The sequence below is a fragment of the Lemur catta genome, chromosome 5 (genome assembly GCF_020740605.2).
Source record: "Lemur catta isolate mLemCat1 chromosome 5, mLemCat1.pri, whole genome shotgun sequence".
NCBI classification, from domain to species: Eukaryota; Metazoa; Chordata; class Mammalia; order Primates; family Lemuridae; genus Lemur; species Lemur catta.
Genome location: NC_059132.1, coordinates 86,348,066 through 86,363,148, shown reverse-complemented (window position 1 = coordinate 86,363,148; position 15,083 = coordinate 86,348,066). Strand labels below are relative to the sequence as shown.

General features: G+C 42.0%; 1 protein-coding gene across 1 annotated transcript in view; it reads right to left on the bottom strand.

The window, feature by feature from the left end:
• MAML3 (mastermind like transcriptional coactivator 3) overlaps positions 1 to 15,083 on the bottom strand; it is a 387,259-nt gene that overhangs the window by 141,461 nt on the left and 230,715 nt on the right. Inside the window, exon 2 of the mRNA XM_045552252.1 lies at positions 13,410 to 14,996. Within this exon, the coding sequence (XP_045408208.1) occupies positions 13,410 to 14,996 (1,587 nt within the window). The remainder of the gene's footprint in view (positions 1 to 13,409; positions 14,997 to 15,083) is intronic.

Below are 15,083 nucleotides of genomic sequence, written 5' to 3'. Positions count from 1 at the left end.
ATCTATTAGACCTTGGGACAGAGATATCTTCTAATCTTCCAGAACTCAGGACACAGGCGCTTCTAACCTTTCAGACCTTAGAACCTGGAGCAAGAGAAACTACCGTTGGAGGTGACCTTCAACCTCTCAGACCTTGGACTGTGTTTATAATACTGTTAATAGAAAAAAACCCAAACTCTGTAAAATAATTTACAGAAGTTTATTCTGAGCCAAATGTGTGTGACTAGCCTGGAACACAAGGCCTCAAGAAGTCATGAGAAAATGTGCCCCCGCCCTCTTCCTTTTTAGCTTCTGATTTTAACAAAGACAAATGATTTTTCTCATATGCTGAGGTACCAGAAACAACTAGGGCATTGTACGGCATCAAAGAATCTAACACAGGGGTCCCCAACCTATGGTGAGTTATAGAATTATTTCATTACATATTACAATGGAATAATAATAGCAACAAAGTACACAATAAATGTAATGTGCTTGAATCATCCTGACACCATCCCTCCCCTTCCCTGGTCCATGGAAAAATTGTCTTCCATGAAAATGGTCCCTGGTGCCAAAAAGGTTCGGGACTGCTGGTAACAGACCTCTAAGGTTAGGGGTACGGAGTGGCTAGATTATCTCTTGAGGTGTCTCTTTTTCATTTAAGGTCTTTTAACATAAAAAAGGTGGCATTTTATTATACATAAAAATATGACAAATACATGATTTTTATCTTAAACAGAGGTAAATGAAGGAGGAACAATCTTGTTGGAGTCAGGATGAAAAAAAATCATTTTACCGCCGGTAAAACTTGCTAACAGTTTGTTCTTTTTTTTTGTTTTTTTTGAGACAGAGTCTCACTTTGTTGCCCTGACTAGAGTGAGTGCCGTGGCGTCAGCCTAGCTCACAGCAACCTCAAACTCCTGGGCTTAAGCGATCCTACTGCCTCAGCCTCCCGAGTAGCTGGGACTACAGGCATGCGCCACCATGCCCGGCTAATTTTTTCTGTATATATTTTAGTTGGCCAGCTAATTTGTTTCTATTTTTAGTAGAGAAGGGGTCTCACTCTTGCTCAGGCTGGTCTTGAACTCCTGACCTCAAGCAATCCACCCACCTGGGCCTCCCAGAGTGCTAGGATTACAGGCGTGAGCCACCGCGCCAGGCCAACAGTTTGTTCTTAAAAGAGAACATTAATACGATTTTATCATTTTGTTTATAGTCCCTGGCCATATAATTTTCACGCTACATATGATAACATGTTTCCTGCAGAATCTTTCCACCTTTGTATGCTCAATGCTTAGACTCTGCAGATACACAATAAATCCTGAATGAATGAATGATGCTGGGTTAAAGGAAAACTGAACCATAGTTATACTCTCCTAGAGGATCAAAAAGATGTGAATAGCATATGGAATGATTAATGTTTTTAATTTAAAAAACACAGTACCTACTAAGGGTCTGATACTATTCTAAATGCTTCGTATACATTAGTTACACAGAATTGTCCTAATAACCCTATTATTATCATCCCCATTTTGTAGATGAAACCTAAAGTTCAGAGAGGTTATGTAACCTGCCCAAGGTCCTGCAAGTAATGAAGTGAAGTCAGGATTTGGATATTTGTTCTGGCTTCAGAGTTGACCCCTGACCTCTCCACTGTGCCACCTCCCCACCGGGGCAGTTCCTTGAATGGTCTCGCAGGAGCTAACACCCGGGCAGTCCTCGAGTCAACAGAAGGTAGAAGTGGCCCGAGTCCTGGCGAAGCGTAGAGAACCGTGGCTGCTGTCTGTTGTTTTGGGGAATTGTGTTTATTCACGAGTTTCTCTCCCTAGACCGCCAATTTAACACGCTGCCAACTGTCCAATTACTCACGTTCACGTGGAGCTAAGTGGGTTCTTCTCCAGCTGCACACCTTCCTTTTTCAACATAATTAATGAAGCTCGTGAAAACCCTAGGAAACACGCCCAGAGCACCGGCCACTCTCATCGACACCTTAGGAGGGGGTCAGGTGCTCCTGGCCTCCCCACAGGACGTTTATGGGGACACGAGGCTGCCCACACATGTTCTGTGTGGACTGCGGGGTATGCATGAACAGCGGTGAGCGGCCGCACTACACACAGGTGGCAGGGGAGTCTCTGCGGACAGTGAGCCACACGGACCTGGGGGACTCTAAGGACATAGGCATAAAACCCGCTGGGCGTCGGGCTGTCCAGTGCAGTGGGCTCCCTGGCCGGCTGGAGAGCACTGGGTAACACTAATCCATTCCATCCATTTAGGATTAAACAGCTTTTAAAAGGTGATGCAAAGAGTCAGAGGCTCACAAACAACAAAAAATTTTATCATTTTGCCTCACCTCTGGCCCTGCCTATATGGCCTTTCTGACCTCACAGAGCAGAATTTTTGTTGTTGTTGTTCCAGATCACATGGTCCAACACAGTGAGACACTAGCCACGTGTGGCTACTGAGCACTTGGAACGTGGCTGGTGCAAATTGTGCCGGAGGTGTGAGAGGCACATTAGATTTCAAAGACTTGGCATGAAAAAATGAATGTAAAATATGCCATTAGTAATCTTTCTAGTGATTACATGTTGATATCATCATGTTTTTAATATATTGGGTTAAATAAAAATGTTAAAATTAATTTCACTGATTTTTTTTTTTACTTTTTGTAATGTGGCCAGTAGAAATTTTAAAATCACATGGTTTGCCTTTGTGGCTTGCATTATATTTTTATTGGATGGTGCTGCTCTAGAATTTCGAATGTCTACACCTGTCACCCTCTGAGAGGGACACAAAGGCCAAGTGATTTTTCCAAGTCTTGTCTCTGGGCTTTTTCTGCCACAATAATGAAATCTTATTAATGGGTGATACTGAAACTAGCATTATCCACCACGGAGGCTGCTGTACACTCAGATGTGAATCGACTCACGTCCAAGGGCCTTCAATCTCCCTTGCACGTGCCGGCTGCACACTTTAGGCTCCGACTGGCCACAGCAAGAGCACCCTCTGCGGCACACGCAACTCATGCTCACTGCACTGATCTGAAAAGCTGACGGCTGCGCGCTTTGTGGCTTTTAGGGAATGGCCAGGTAGACCCAGGGCTGCTACCTATGGCTATGTGGTTTGTGCATGGCACAACAGTGCCCGACAGAGGGGACAAATGGGGCTGCCGTCACACTGGGGGTGCCTCTGGGGCTTTAGTTCATCTGCTCAGAGAGGGTGCCTCTCTATACCCAGAGACAATCTTTTCATTGCCTGACTTCAGCTTGGTACTGAAAGTGCTCGTGGCCTAGCAAGCCCATTAGAACATCCTTTGTGCAAACTGGCTAGAGCCAGGTGCAGAAAAGAAGCCCAAATAAACTCCAAGACATCTCAGATCTAAAGGCAATTAGAGAATGCAAGTAAGTTTATAAAACCTCCTCTAGGAAATCATAATATTAATAAATGGGAGTTATTAGTTTGGATACTATTTGGGGTCACTATTTACTGCTGGCTAAATACATATGTATAGGTAAACGACATACCTCATGTTTCATATAAACTAATCATGATGGTGTATTGGAACTCTAACTAACATGAAAGGCATTTTGATTCTTTATGTACTAGATCGGATGCAAACCATTCGGTGTCATAAACAAAATTAATTCTATAGAAATTTGTCCAGGAACCAAGACATAATAGAATATCTTGATATAGGAAAGCAGTTTTTTATTTTTCGAAGAGTTTTGTAACCACTAGAAAAGCCCAGAGTTGCTATAAATAGTCAATGAATATTGACATAATATATTTTAAAGCTTGGATCTCTGCTCTTCTCATATACTTGAATAAAGACTATCTTTAGAGAAGACTCTCTTCAAATAATAGATATGACCAAGTAAATCTTTATAATAAAAATATTAAGCAAAAGGAACATATGATAGTCTGTGACTACTCTAAATGACGAAGACAACCATTTTCATAATAATATAAATTTCCTGAAAAATAAAGACTTATAAAAGCAAAAAGCCCAGCTATAAGATGCAGGAGTAGCTATTTGTGGCTCAGTGCAGCACAAACCTGAAAAAATTGCTATGAGCTTGCTTCACACCTTTTGCTGAGGGTGGGACAAGTACCCCAGCAAATTGGAAATATAAATTACAAGTGTCTGAATTGCTTTTAAATATACTGTAAACAAGATTTGATACTTAGATTTGACATGATCATCATCTTTCAGAAACTATTAATATTATGTCCTCCCAATATTCCACCTTATGATCATAAACATTTGATTCATTTTCCTTTCATTTTATCTTATATTCGATCACCAAGTTCTGTTACTTCTTTCCTCTGAATGCCACCGTGCCCGTTCTTCCTTAAATCTTGATTGCCACATCCAGACAGAGAGTCTTACTGTCGTACGCCTGAAATAGTAGAAAGTTCCCTAACTGTTTTTTGCATTCTCCTCACTATTCCCCAGTGTGAGCCCTTCCCTCCAGCCTGGCTATAATCCAAGTTGGCCACTTAAGTCACAGCCCTTTGCCTCCGCCAGAATGCCTTTCCACCCACCTTCATGCAGCTAATTCCTACTCACTCCTGTCTGTCTTGAAGCTTATTTCCCTGTTGGAGGCTGCTCTTGTCAACTCCAGCCTGTACTGCCCTTGCCTCTCTCTTTGCCTGTGATCCTCAGGCAGGATCTTAACTACCTGCTGCCCTGTATTGACTTAACGTGGGTACCTCCTTATCTCCCTGACTAGACTCTACGTTGCTGGACACTCTACATTATATTATTTTTGTATCTTTTTTCGGTCCATAATATTTAGAATTTTAGGAGTGAATATGCACAGGGACAGTGTGATTGGCCAAGTTTCACAGTTTTCTATACTTGTGTAAGACTCTCAGGCTAGTAGGCTTCTGCCAGGAAAAAAATAAAGCCAAGCCTACTCTCTTACCTGTGTGTGTACCTGCTGCACTGGGCAGGGTGGCAGGGTGCAGCAGAATACACCTTGAAAGGAAGGGAATCTAACACTCCAGAAGTGGAACGAAATTGGGCAACACCTCCTCAAAGCCCAGAAACACCTGGGAAAGTGGCCTGGATGCCATCCTTGATGTAGCCACGTGTCAGAACACAGAACACGGAGTTATGGCCCTACTCATGTGCCTGAGAGCAATCTTGCTCTGAGGAGAGTGCTCCAAAAGAGGTCCTACGTACGCTTTGTGTTGCCTTTAATGCATACACTATCCATGCCATTGCAGCCTGTCTCCCTAGAGATCTTGAGCAAAGGAGCTTGGCACATACAAGGCCGTGCCCTTGGTAGGTCCTGACACAGAGAAATGAATAAGCAATGCTGTCTTGGAGAGATCAAGGGAGATTCCACCCTTCACCATGTTGGGAGGGGGGAAGAGGGAGCAGTGGAGGATGGGCTGCTTTGTCCTATTAAGAAAACCAGCAGGATAATAACTGCTACATTTAAGCATATACAAATATTTAGCACTGAGATAAACATAGGCTGCTCTAACTGCCGTTATAGTGTTACGTACTATCCCCATCAGAGAACAGCAGTGGAGGTGGTAGTGCTTGGGGGACAGGGGTCAGGGAGGTGGGGCCGCTTGTTAAGATGCTCACTCCCTGGCCTCATCCCCGACCTACTGACTCAAGCCTTTGGCAGTGGAATCTGATGACCTGCATCTTGAACAATTTCCCCAGGTGATTCTTAGGCCCATAAATGTTTCAGAACCAGTGTTTGATGGGTTATAAGCTCTTTCAGTAAACACGAATATTCTCATCCCATAAAATCTTTAAAGAGTATTCTCATCGGGGGCCAATTAAAACCTCTTTCTTCCACAATACTATCACAAAACTAATTCCTTTTCTAAAATTTGTCCTTTTCTGCTGCTTTCTCTTAGCCTCATATTTTAAGACTCTGATAGAATATCAACCAGAATTTTCAAAATATACCAGGACATGCATGATTTATTTTACCCATCCATAGGAGCGTTTCATTTATTGCCTGGATTTTTAGAGCACTTTTGCCCTCTGGGTTTCCCTCAGCCGGGAGGGCCTGGATTCAGTTGGGAACGAGTGTTCTGTCAGTATTTTACCTTGCGTCTGAATTTCCAGGTACTACTAGCTTAGTCAGGGTCATGGGTCCTAAACTTTTTTCTTACAGTCCTTGAAGTCAGTCAATATTTTCAAGAGTCTAAAGACTACTCAATGGTTATAAATCACAAAATCTTCATTCTAAAATAGCATGATGATCATGTTGACTCTGCTGTCCTTCTGAATACTTGTATTTGACATATGTAAATTTTATGTTAAGAGAGCACTTTAAGTTTTATGAAATCTGCTCCATTAAAGCCAAAAATAATGTGAAATCTGCTGTAAAATAGAAATTTCAATATTGGACAATATTCGATATCTAAACAGAAAAGTGTTGAAAGTCACCGAAGGAGCCTCTGGGAGAATGAACACCCACATTTATCTTGGCTTTCTCCAGTGCCCCAGTACAATGACAAAAAGGAACAGAAATGACATAAACATTTAAGAACAAAGAAGATAGGAGATGGCAATCGCAATCGAGGGGTGTCAACAAAATTTTGGAAGCTGAAAATCAGATGGCTGGGTGGTAAACGACTTAGCAGCTTAGAGAAAGCTAAATCTAATCCTGCAGTTGGGAAGCCAAAAATGAAGCAAGATGGCTCAAGCTAAAGAATGCTGTGAAGACTCAGGAATCGGAGGCACTCTGAATGCCAGGGTAGGAGTTGGGGGTGCAAAAAGGAAAATTGGCTGGAATCCTGTATAATTAAGGGTGCACAAGTTACCCTCCCCCAGACTGGAAGAAAGAAGGTGGATTGCTCTGGAGAGATGAAGCCGAGAGACTCCAGAATCCTGGATCTCAGGCCCAGCTGAGAGTGGGCTGAGGAGCCATAGAAAACAGAGAGATTAAGCGAAAGTCTCCGTAGTATTTAGTGAGACAGCCCACGCCATCACCACCGTGTATCATCTCCCTCCCCTACTCAGCTCCACAAAGCCAGCAACCAGGTTTACAAGCCCTAAAGTCATGAGACTGAAAAAACAATCTACAGACCTTGACCCCACACAGTGGCCGGTTCTAACCCAGTCACACTATAACAAAGGGCCACATTTGACAAACTGTCTAGGCACACATAGCAACTAATGAGCTTTTTTTGTGCCTCACTCTTAAAACAGATATCTGAGAGAAGCTTTTAATATGAAAGAAAAAAAATAAAATAAAATAAGCATATGGAAAAATGTGCTTGGGAGAAACAGAAAAAGCAAGGAGCATAAGCAAACTTAATTTAAAAATGATAATTAATATCCTTAGATTGAAAAGGATAAATCAGAAAATAAGAAAGAACTTATGGAAATTAAAAATGTGATAAATAAAATGAAATATTTACTATGAGGGTTGGAAGATAAAGGTAAGGAAATCTCACAAAACATGGGAAAAAAAGGACAAAGCTATAGAAAAAAGAAAAGATATGAAAATCAAAAAATAATCCAGGAGGTTCAATATATAATGAATAGACGTTCCATAAAGTTGAAAAGGGAGAAAATTGTCAAAGAAATAATCCAAGAACATATCCCAGATCTTAAGGACGCATATTTTCAGATTTTTTAAAAAAGTTCACAGTATTAGAGTGAATAAGAAAGAACTACGCTAGACGTATCATTATGAAATTTCAGGGATAAAGAGAAGATTCGAAAAGCTCTCCGAGTTACTAAACAGGTTACGCACATAGGGTGGGGGATCCAAATGTCACTGGACTTCTCGATAGCATGAAAGTCATGACCATGAAGAAATGCCTTTAAAATTCTAATTGAATGTTTTCTAAACTATAATTCGATATCAGGTAAACCATCAATCAAATGGAAGGATAAAGACATTCTCAAAAATAGTTTCCATAAAAACAGTCTCCCATGCACCTTTTCAAAAGAAACTATAAGCATGTGCTCCACCAATTTGAGGGAATAATTCAAGAAAGAGGAGGGATAAGAAAATAGATAGTGCAACACAAAAGGGTTGTAAACCATTCGAGAAAAACGATGGTAAAGGGCAGTTGCAAGACTTCAGTTAAGTGGCAGGCCAAGAAAACTGGAGGACAGAAGTAGACTGGAGCAAGAGGGTAGAGACCTTGGAGAGACATTGAATGCAGAAAGGAAAAGGGAGGAAGGTAGGGAGGGAAAAGAAAAGAAAATAAGAAAAAAAAAGATTATGTGATATGTTTGATCATACTCAAAGTTTTACAGGGTCAGAAAAGTTTGTGAAGGCATTGAAGGAAGGTGCAGAGATAATACCAATTAAAAAAAAGAAACAATTATTAATTCCAAGGCAAACAAAGGTAGTACAAGGAAATATAATCATAGCATACTACATGGCTACACTGTGAGGCGCTATGCAAAAATTAATCATGTAAATATGGAATATTTTCAAAATCATAATTTATGGCTGGGCATGGTGGCTCACATCTGTCATCCCAGCACTTTGGGAGGGTGAGGTGGGAGGATTGCTTGAGGCCAGGAGTTTGAAATCAGTCTGAGCAACAAAGCAAGACCCTGTCTCTACAAAAAAATTTTAAAATTTAGCTGGGCATGGTGGCGCATGCCTGTAGTCCCAGCTACTTGGGAGGTTGAGGCAGGAGGATCCCTTGAGCCCAGGAGCTGGAGGCTGCAGTGAGCTATGATCATGCCAGTGCACTCAAGCCTGGGCGACAAAGCGAGATGTCTCAGAAAAAAACAAACAAATAAAAAAATTATAATTTGTGATACAGCTAGTTGTATTGAGAGAATGGGGAAGAGAAAAAGACTGTGTGGGCAAGGAGTTGTGTATGTTCGTGACGAAGTAGTGCAAGCAAGCTGAATCCTCATCTTCTATAGAATCAAGTAATTGAAAAATTGAGAAACAGCAGTTTATGGAGATAAATGAGAAAACAACTTAATGAATTGAAGTGGTTGCCTTTGGGAAGCAGAAATTAAGAATGGAGTGGGTGAAGCCGGGGACTGCTGCTTCTCATCATGCTATTGTACTGTCTGACTTTCTGAACCACGTGCATGTATTACTTGGAAAAAGTAAACAATATATATTTTTAAAAAACTTAACAAAAGGGCTTCAGATTTTTAAAGTTAAGGAAAATGTATCTTCAAAGAGATTGCCATGTCGTATGTGAATACTGGAACTCTGTTCCTTCTTTGAAGATTTAATGGCTAAAAAGCTTATAATAATACACCTCACAAGGTATTCCACAAATTCTGGCAAAATAAAATTGAAAGTGGAAAACGTTCAGTAAAATCTGAGCATGTATGTGCTCCTTAGGGTACACACGGCCACACATAGAAAACACACATGTAGAGTAGTCTATGATTTATCTAGTCCTAGGAATGCAAGTATTAAAAGTTAACATCATGGTTTGGAAATTATTCCCCTTTCACTCTTCCATATAGGAATTATTCCTGGGCTGTGGGTAGGCCTGTGACTTCCCTTGACCAGCGAGCAGCCACTTGCTTTTGCTTTACTCCTTTCAGAGTGGCTCCATTGTTTCCTGTTTGTCAGACACAGGGATGGAGTTTGCCTTCCTAGCAATCTCATTGTTGTTCTGCTGGTTCGAGATAACCACCTCCTATCAAAGGATTCTTTTCAGACTTGCCTTTTCAGTTCTTCCATTTGATCTCAACAGCAGCTCTGTGTTATTTGTGCTAATGCTTTCTCTGTTGGCGCTGATGATCAACTGTAAACATATTTTTGGCCTAAACTCTGATAATTGCCATCAAATGATTTATTAAACAGCCTTATGTTTAAGACACAGTGTTAGACACTATGCAAAAATTAGCGAGAGAGAGAGAGAGAGAGAGAGAGAGAGAGAGAGAGAGAGAGAGATCCTGCCCTTGAGAAACAATAAGATTAGAAAAAAAAATAGATAGACATGACCAAAGTAAGTCCCGGTTATTTCATCACAGAAACATTAAAAGACTAAAAAATTAGAGAGCAATCCAGTAGGTCCAATCCATGATGAATAGAAGTTCAAGGAAGTTAAAAAGAGAGAGAGATAGAGAGAGAGAGAGAGAAAGAGAGAGAGAAGGGAAGGAGAAATGATCAAAGAAATAACACAAGAACATATGGCAGAGAAGATCTGAAAACTTATTATAATGGTGAAAATGTTACTGATACTTCATTGTCACTATTTTAGCTAAAGTTTTATAGGAATTAGGACAGAGAGCACTGTAAGAAGTGACAAGGGGATATGGAAGAGAAAGTAAAAGACACTGAGTGTGGAAGAAAGGTTTTAGGACCCTCTACCAGAACAGGGGTTTGCAACTAGTATATATAAATGAATAGAAAATAATGGTATTGTCTCGATTCAACTGGCAAATCAATTTGACAAAGATGTTTTCTTAAAAGAATTAGCAAAGTGAAAATATTTTTTTAAATAGGGGTCTCCCCTTCCTTAAAAAAGGTATTTATTTTTCCTGATGGTAAATTAACACATCTGTATGACAGAAAATTTAGAAAATTCAGTAAAATATAAAGAGGAAAACAAGTATCACTCATAATTTTTTCAACCAGAAATAAATACCAGATCTAACAGTTTAGTTATTCACTATTTTTCTATACATATTAGAAAACACAATTTGGATTCTAACATATAAACTCTTTTACGATCTGCTTATTTTAATCATATTATGAGCATTTTCATGTGATTAATCTTTCATTAATATCATGAGTTTCTTGTGCATTATTTATTTTTTTGGTTCCAATTTTTCATTATCACAAGTGATACCATGAACATAATCTTTGTTCAATCCTCTGACTGTAAAGTATAATATGTAAATTCTGAGAAGTACAATTACACATTCAAAATTTCAAAATTTTTTTTTGTTTCCATTTTTGGTTTCTGCTTTTTTGAAATATCCAGGAAGTGAGTGCATTTTTATTTATTTCTGAGAGAAATGGCATTTTCTACAAGTGTCCCAAATAAGTAAACATCTCATAAGATAATTTTCTTAAAATAAATGGGTCTAATAGGCTTTGTTGCTCAAGTCTTTCATCAAAACAAAGTGTTCTTCATGGTCCTTGTGAATAAAGTAAATTTTCACTAGCAACCGCAGAAAACAAAAATGAACTACACCTATGTATAATTATATTTTATATCTCACCTGTAATGCGTGCTAGTATTTGTGCAATGTACTGACATATAGCGTAATTATTCTGAGAGCTATGTAAATACTGCTCCACAATCAGATAAAAACATGAAATAAATGGTATGTTTGCAGAAAGATATTCACATGTTTATATATGTATTCTGAAGCCTGTATCAAACACTGGTGAGTTAATATTTCATTAAAAAGCCTGCTTTTACCTGATGGTTCTTTACAAGGTTAAGAAGTGATTATTCTAATGAGGCCTCGCAAAGGAAGATTCCATCCGCCCTGAAAGTACCTTGTGAGATGCAGGAAGAGAGGAGGGGCACACAGATTTAATCCAGAAAACCATCAGTGTGGCTTCTCCACCTGACTGAGCTCTTTGAAAACATGACCTCTGCAGCCAGCAGTGTCGGTGCACGTAGTTAGGCAAGCATAAGGGCCTGAAATAAGTACCTTTAAAATTTGTGTTCCCACAAAGACAGGAACTTCATCCCAAGTTAGCACATTTCGAAAGCCATTTAGCGAGGGGGGAGGTGAGGGTGGGTGCATCCCTGCACCCACATGTCTGCAGAGCCTGTGAGTTGGAATTAATCATCTTTGGTCTGGTTCAGGGAAATACGCTACTGTAGCCGGTGTAAACACAGTCAATGGAGAAGCACAATTTGTATTAAGATTAACAACAGACCATTCTGACAGCTTGCGATCTCATAAACCTCCTGACGCGTCTGGGCTACCACAAACACCCCTGCATATTGCCTATATTTTTGATGCTTCAGAACTTAATCTTGAAGTGTATAAAATGCTGTATTTTTCCAATGGTGTATACATATACATACACATATATATACATATTTTTAATGAAACCAAGATAAAACATAAAAGTTCCCATTTCAGTGATGTTTTCCTACCAGCTACTGATTGCAGCTGATGTAAACCAAGCTATACTTTTATTTATCCAGACACGGTTTCTTTAGAGCTGGCTGGCATGTGCAGACAAGAAGCCACTGTGAGGTTTTGGGTTGGAAGGCTGAGAAGGACAAGAACGAAACCACAGAGCCCAGGCCTGTCTCTGCAGGCCAGCACCTCCTCCAGCCCTGCAGCCTTCATGAAGCTTGGGGGCCGAGGGGTGGGGTGGGGCGCTGTAGGAGATACAAGATGCAAACAGCCCAGTGAGGCAAGATCTGCCTGCATTACTTCCCAGCGCTTCTCATGCATCCCATTGTGGACACATAGCCAAGCGCTACTTAGAACTTGTTTAGGCATGAGGGCCTCTCAAGCAAAGACTTTGCTGCAAAATCTCCAACTACAATGCCTGTACCTGCACCCCGAAAGGGCTGAGGCACTGTCCCACAACTGACAGTAAGAGTATCCCTCATGAATTCATCCAGGTTGGGGGAAGGTCACTCTCAGGTCCATTTCCCCACTCTCCCCTCCCTTCAGGGTCGATAAAGTGTTAAATGAAAGGAGCTTTGGCTGCTCGCCACTGGTCAGGACGAGGACAGCGAGATGTTTGTCAGTGAGTATTCCTCCCCAAATGGCTTATGCTCATTTTGTACCATGCATACTGAGAGCCCTGCCCCTAAGCCAGGACATCATGAAAGAAGACATTGGGAAAGAAGAGACTTCAATACAGCACTCACTAAGACATATTCACCAGCAAATTTTCTGGAAACAGAGCTGAATGAATCGAAGAGGTTTCACTGTACTCCCAAGTAACAAGATTAAACCAGCTCCTAACTGTTGCTAGTTCAGCAGCAAGTGTTTAAACATTGAAGGCTCCTACAAAAATCAATCCTCCATTTCACTTTGAAAACACAGAAAACTCTCCCGTATTTGAACACCAAAAATCCAAATTTCCCATTATTCATAATTCAGTAAGATGGGTGAAGATTGCACAGGGCCTTATAAAACCATTGTAGACGGCCCTAACTGTCCCCATCTTCCTACCACCCCAAGCCCAGGATTGCACGACTTACGAGAGAAGCTACAGAGGTAGTACCCCATGTTTGGCCTGCCTCCCTCAGAGTGAGAATTTTATGTAAGTTTTGGATTCTCATTTGCAGTCAGAAACAGAGAAGTTTGATTCCTAGGCATTCAAACACAAGAAAAGTTCATCACATCACCCTTTTTCACCGCATAGAAGAAAGGGGGACAATGTCCCCAATCCTGGCCACTACATGAGGGTTTCTGCAGGTCATCAGACCCCACTACAGCTGAGGCGTGGCGAGCATCACACGTTGACAGTCTGAAATGCACCGCGAGAACTGCTGCAAGTGTGTCTCATGTTCACACTTACCTGCCCGTGGGACGGAAGTGCGGCGTAAGCCATGGGCTGATTCATCACGCCTTTCTGCTTCATGAGAAGCATGCGTTTCTGGTCCTCGCTCAGGTGCGCCCGGGGAGGCTGGAGCTGCGGTGGCGGCTGCTGCTGCTGCTGCTGCTGCTGCTGCTGCTGCGGCGGCTGCGGCTGCGGCTGCTGGATGTATGGCATCAGGGGGTTTTTGTTGGGGTTGGTCATGGGGGGCGTCATTCTCTGACTCAAGTCTGCATTGAAATGGGTCAGAGGTTTAGTGTTGCCATAAGTAAGAATATTGTGCTGTTTGTTTAAGGAGTTTGTACCCAAGTTATTTGGCTGCTGATTGATCATATTCATGTGATTCTGAGGGAGGTAGTTATTCATTGTCGTCTTCTGAAGGTTGTTTGCCATGGGAGGCACTATAGGGTTTTGGTTGTTAAAGGCTTGGGGGTACATCATTGGGCTATTTGGTTTTTCTGCAGTAAAAGCTGCTCCGTATGGACTAGACGGGGGCCCCAAGGGAGACCAACTGGAAGTCTGATTTGAGTGTTGCTGTGGCTGCTGCTGTTGTTGTTGCTGCTGCTGCTGCTGCTGCTGCTGCTTCTGTTGCATGAGCTTGGCCCTTTGCTGTTGCTGTGCAGCCATCTGTTTGAGCTGCTCCGCCGGGGACATGTCAGAGCTGGGCACAGCCACAGGGCCCGACCCTGAGCCGGCCACTGGCACTGCTGCTGGATTAAGGAGATAACTGTTGCCAGGCCGAGGTGGAGCCTGGCCCGGAGTGTGGGCTTGGTTTGGAGTCTGGGGGGACTGGACAGCACAGTTTGCTGGTGAGCTGGCGGGGTTCGGAGCTGCGGGAGTGCTGGCAATCGAAGGTAAACTAGTGGCCGTGGAGACGGTAGAAAAGGGAGGACCAGAAGAAGAAGGCCTCGCCTGGGGAGAGCCCATGGGGACATGCGCAAATGGGGAGTGAGAGGGGTCACTCTTCACGCTCGTGCTCTCCTGGGAGAGAGGGGTCTCAGTTGCTGGCTGTGAGAATTCCGGGTCCTTCTTCTCTTCAAAGTCTTCATTGAACAGGTCCTGTATGTCATCTTCAGGAACCGTGTTGGCCAGTTCATCTATTAATTCTTGCCACTCCTGATCATTCAGATTGATGTCTGAGAACAGCTTGTTCTGATTTGAAAGAGATGTTTCTGATGTGTCGATGCAAGTAGGGTCATCTAAAGGTTCTTGTTTGAGGTCCTTGCTCTGCAGGATGGTGAAGCTGTCCTCCAAGTCACTGCAACCGTTGACAGGAAGTTTAATCTCAGGGAGCCTCCCGTTCTTACTGAGATCTTCTAGAAGCCCAGGAGTGTGAGTTCCACTATTCTGCAAGGGCAAAGAAGGCTTCAGGTCAAGTTGGTGAAGAGGAGAAGCCGAAGGCAGTGGCAGGCTGTTGGGCAAATTGTTGATGGCTTCCATCCCCGTGGGAATGTCCTTCCGAATTCGCTTGCTAGTTGGAGAAAAATTCCCATCGCAAGCACCATTCTGCTGGTCTCCATTAAGTGGTGATCGGGCTCCTTCCAACTTCCTTTTCACAGTCTCTTGGAGCTGGAAAAGAAACAGGAAAGAGGATGACTAAGTCTCCAAATCATATTTTACTCCTTAAGCATCGTGATGAGCATTGCTAGGAATTAA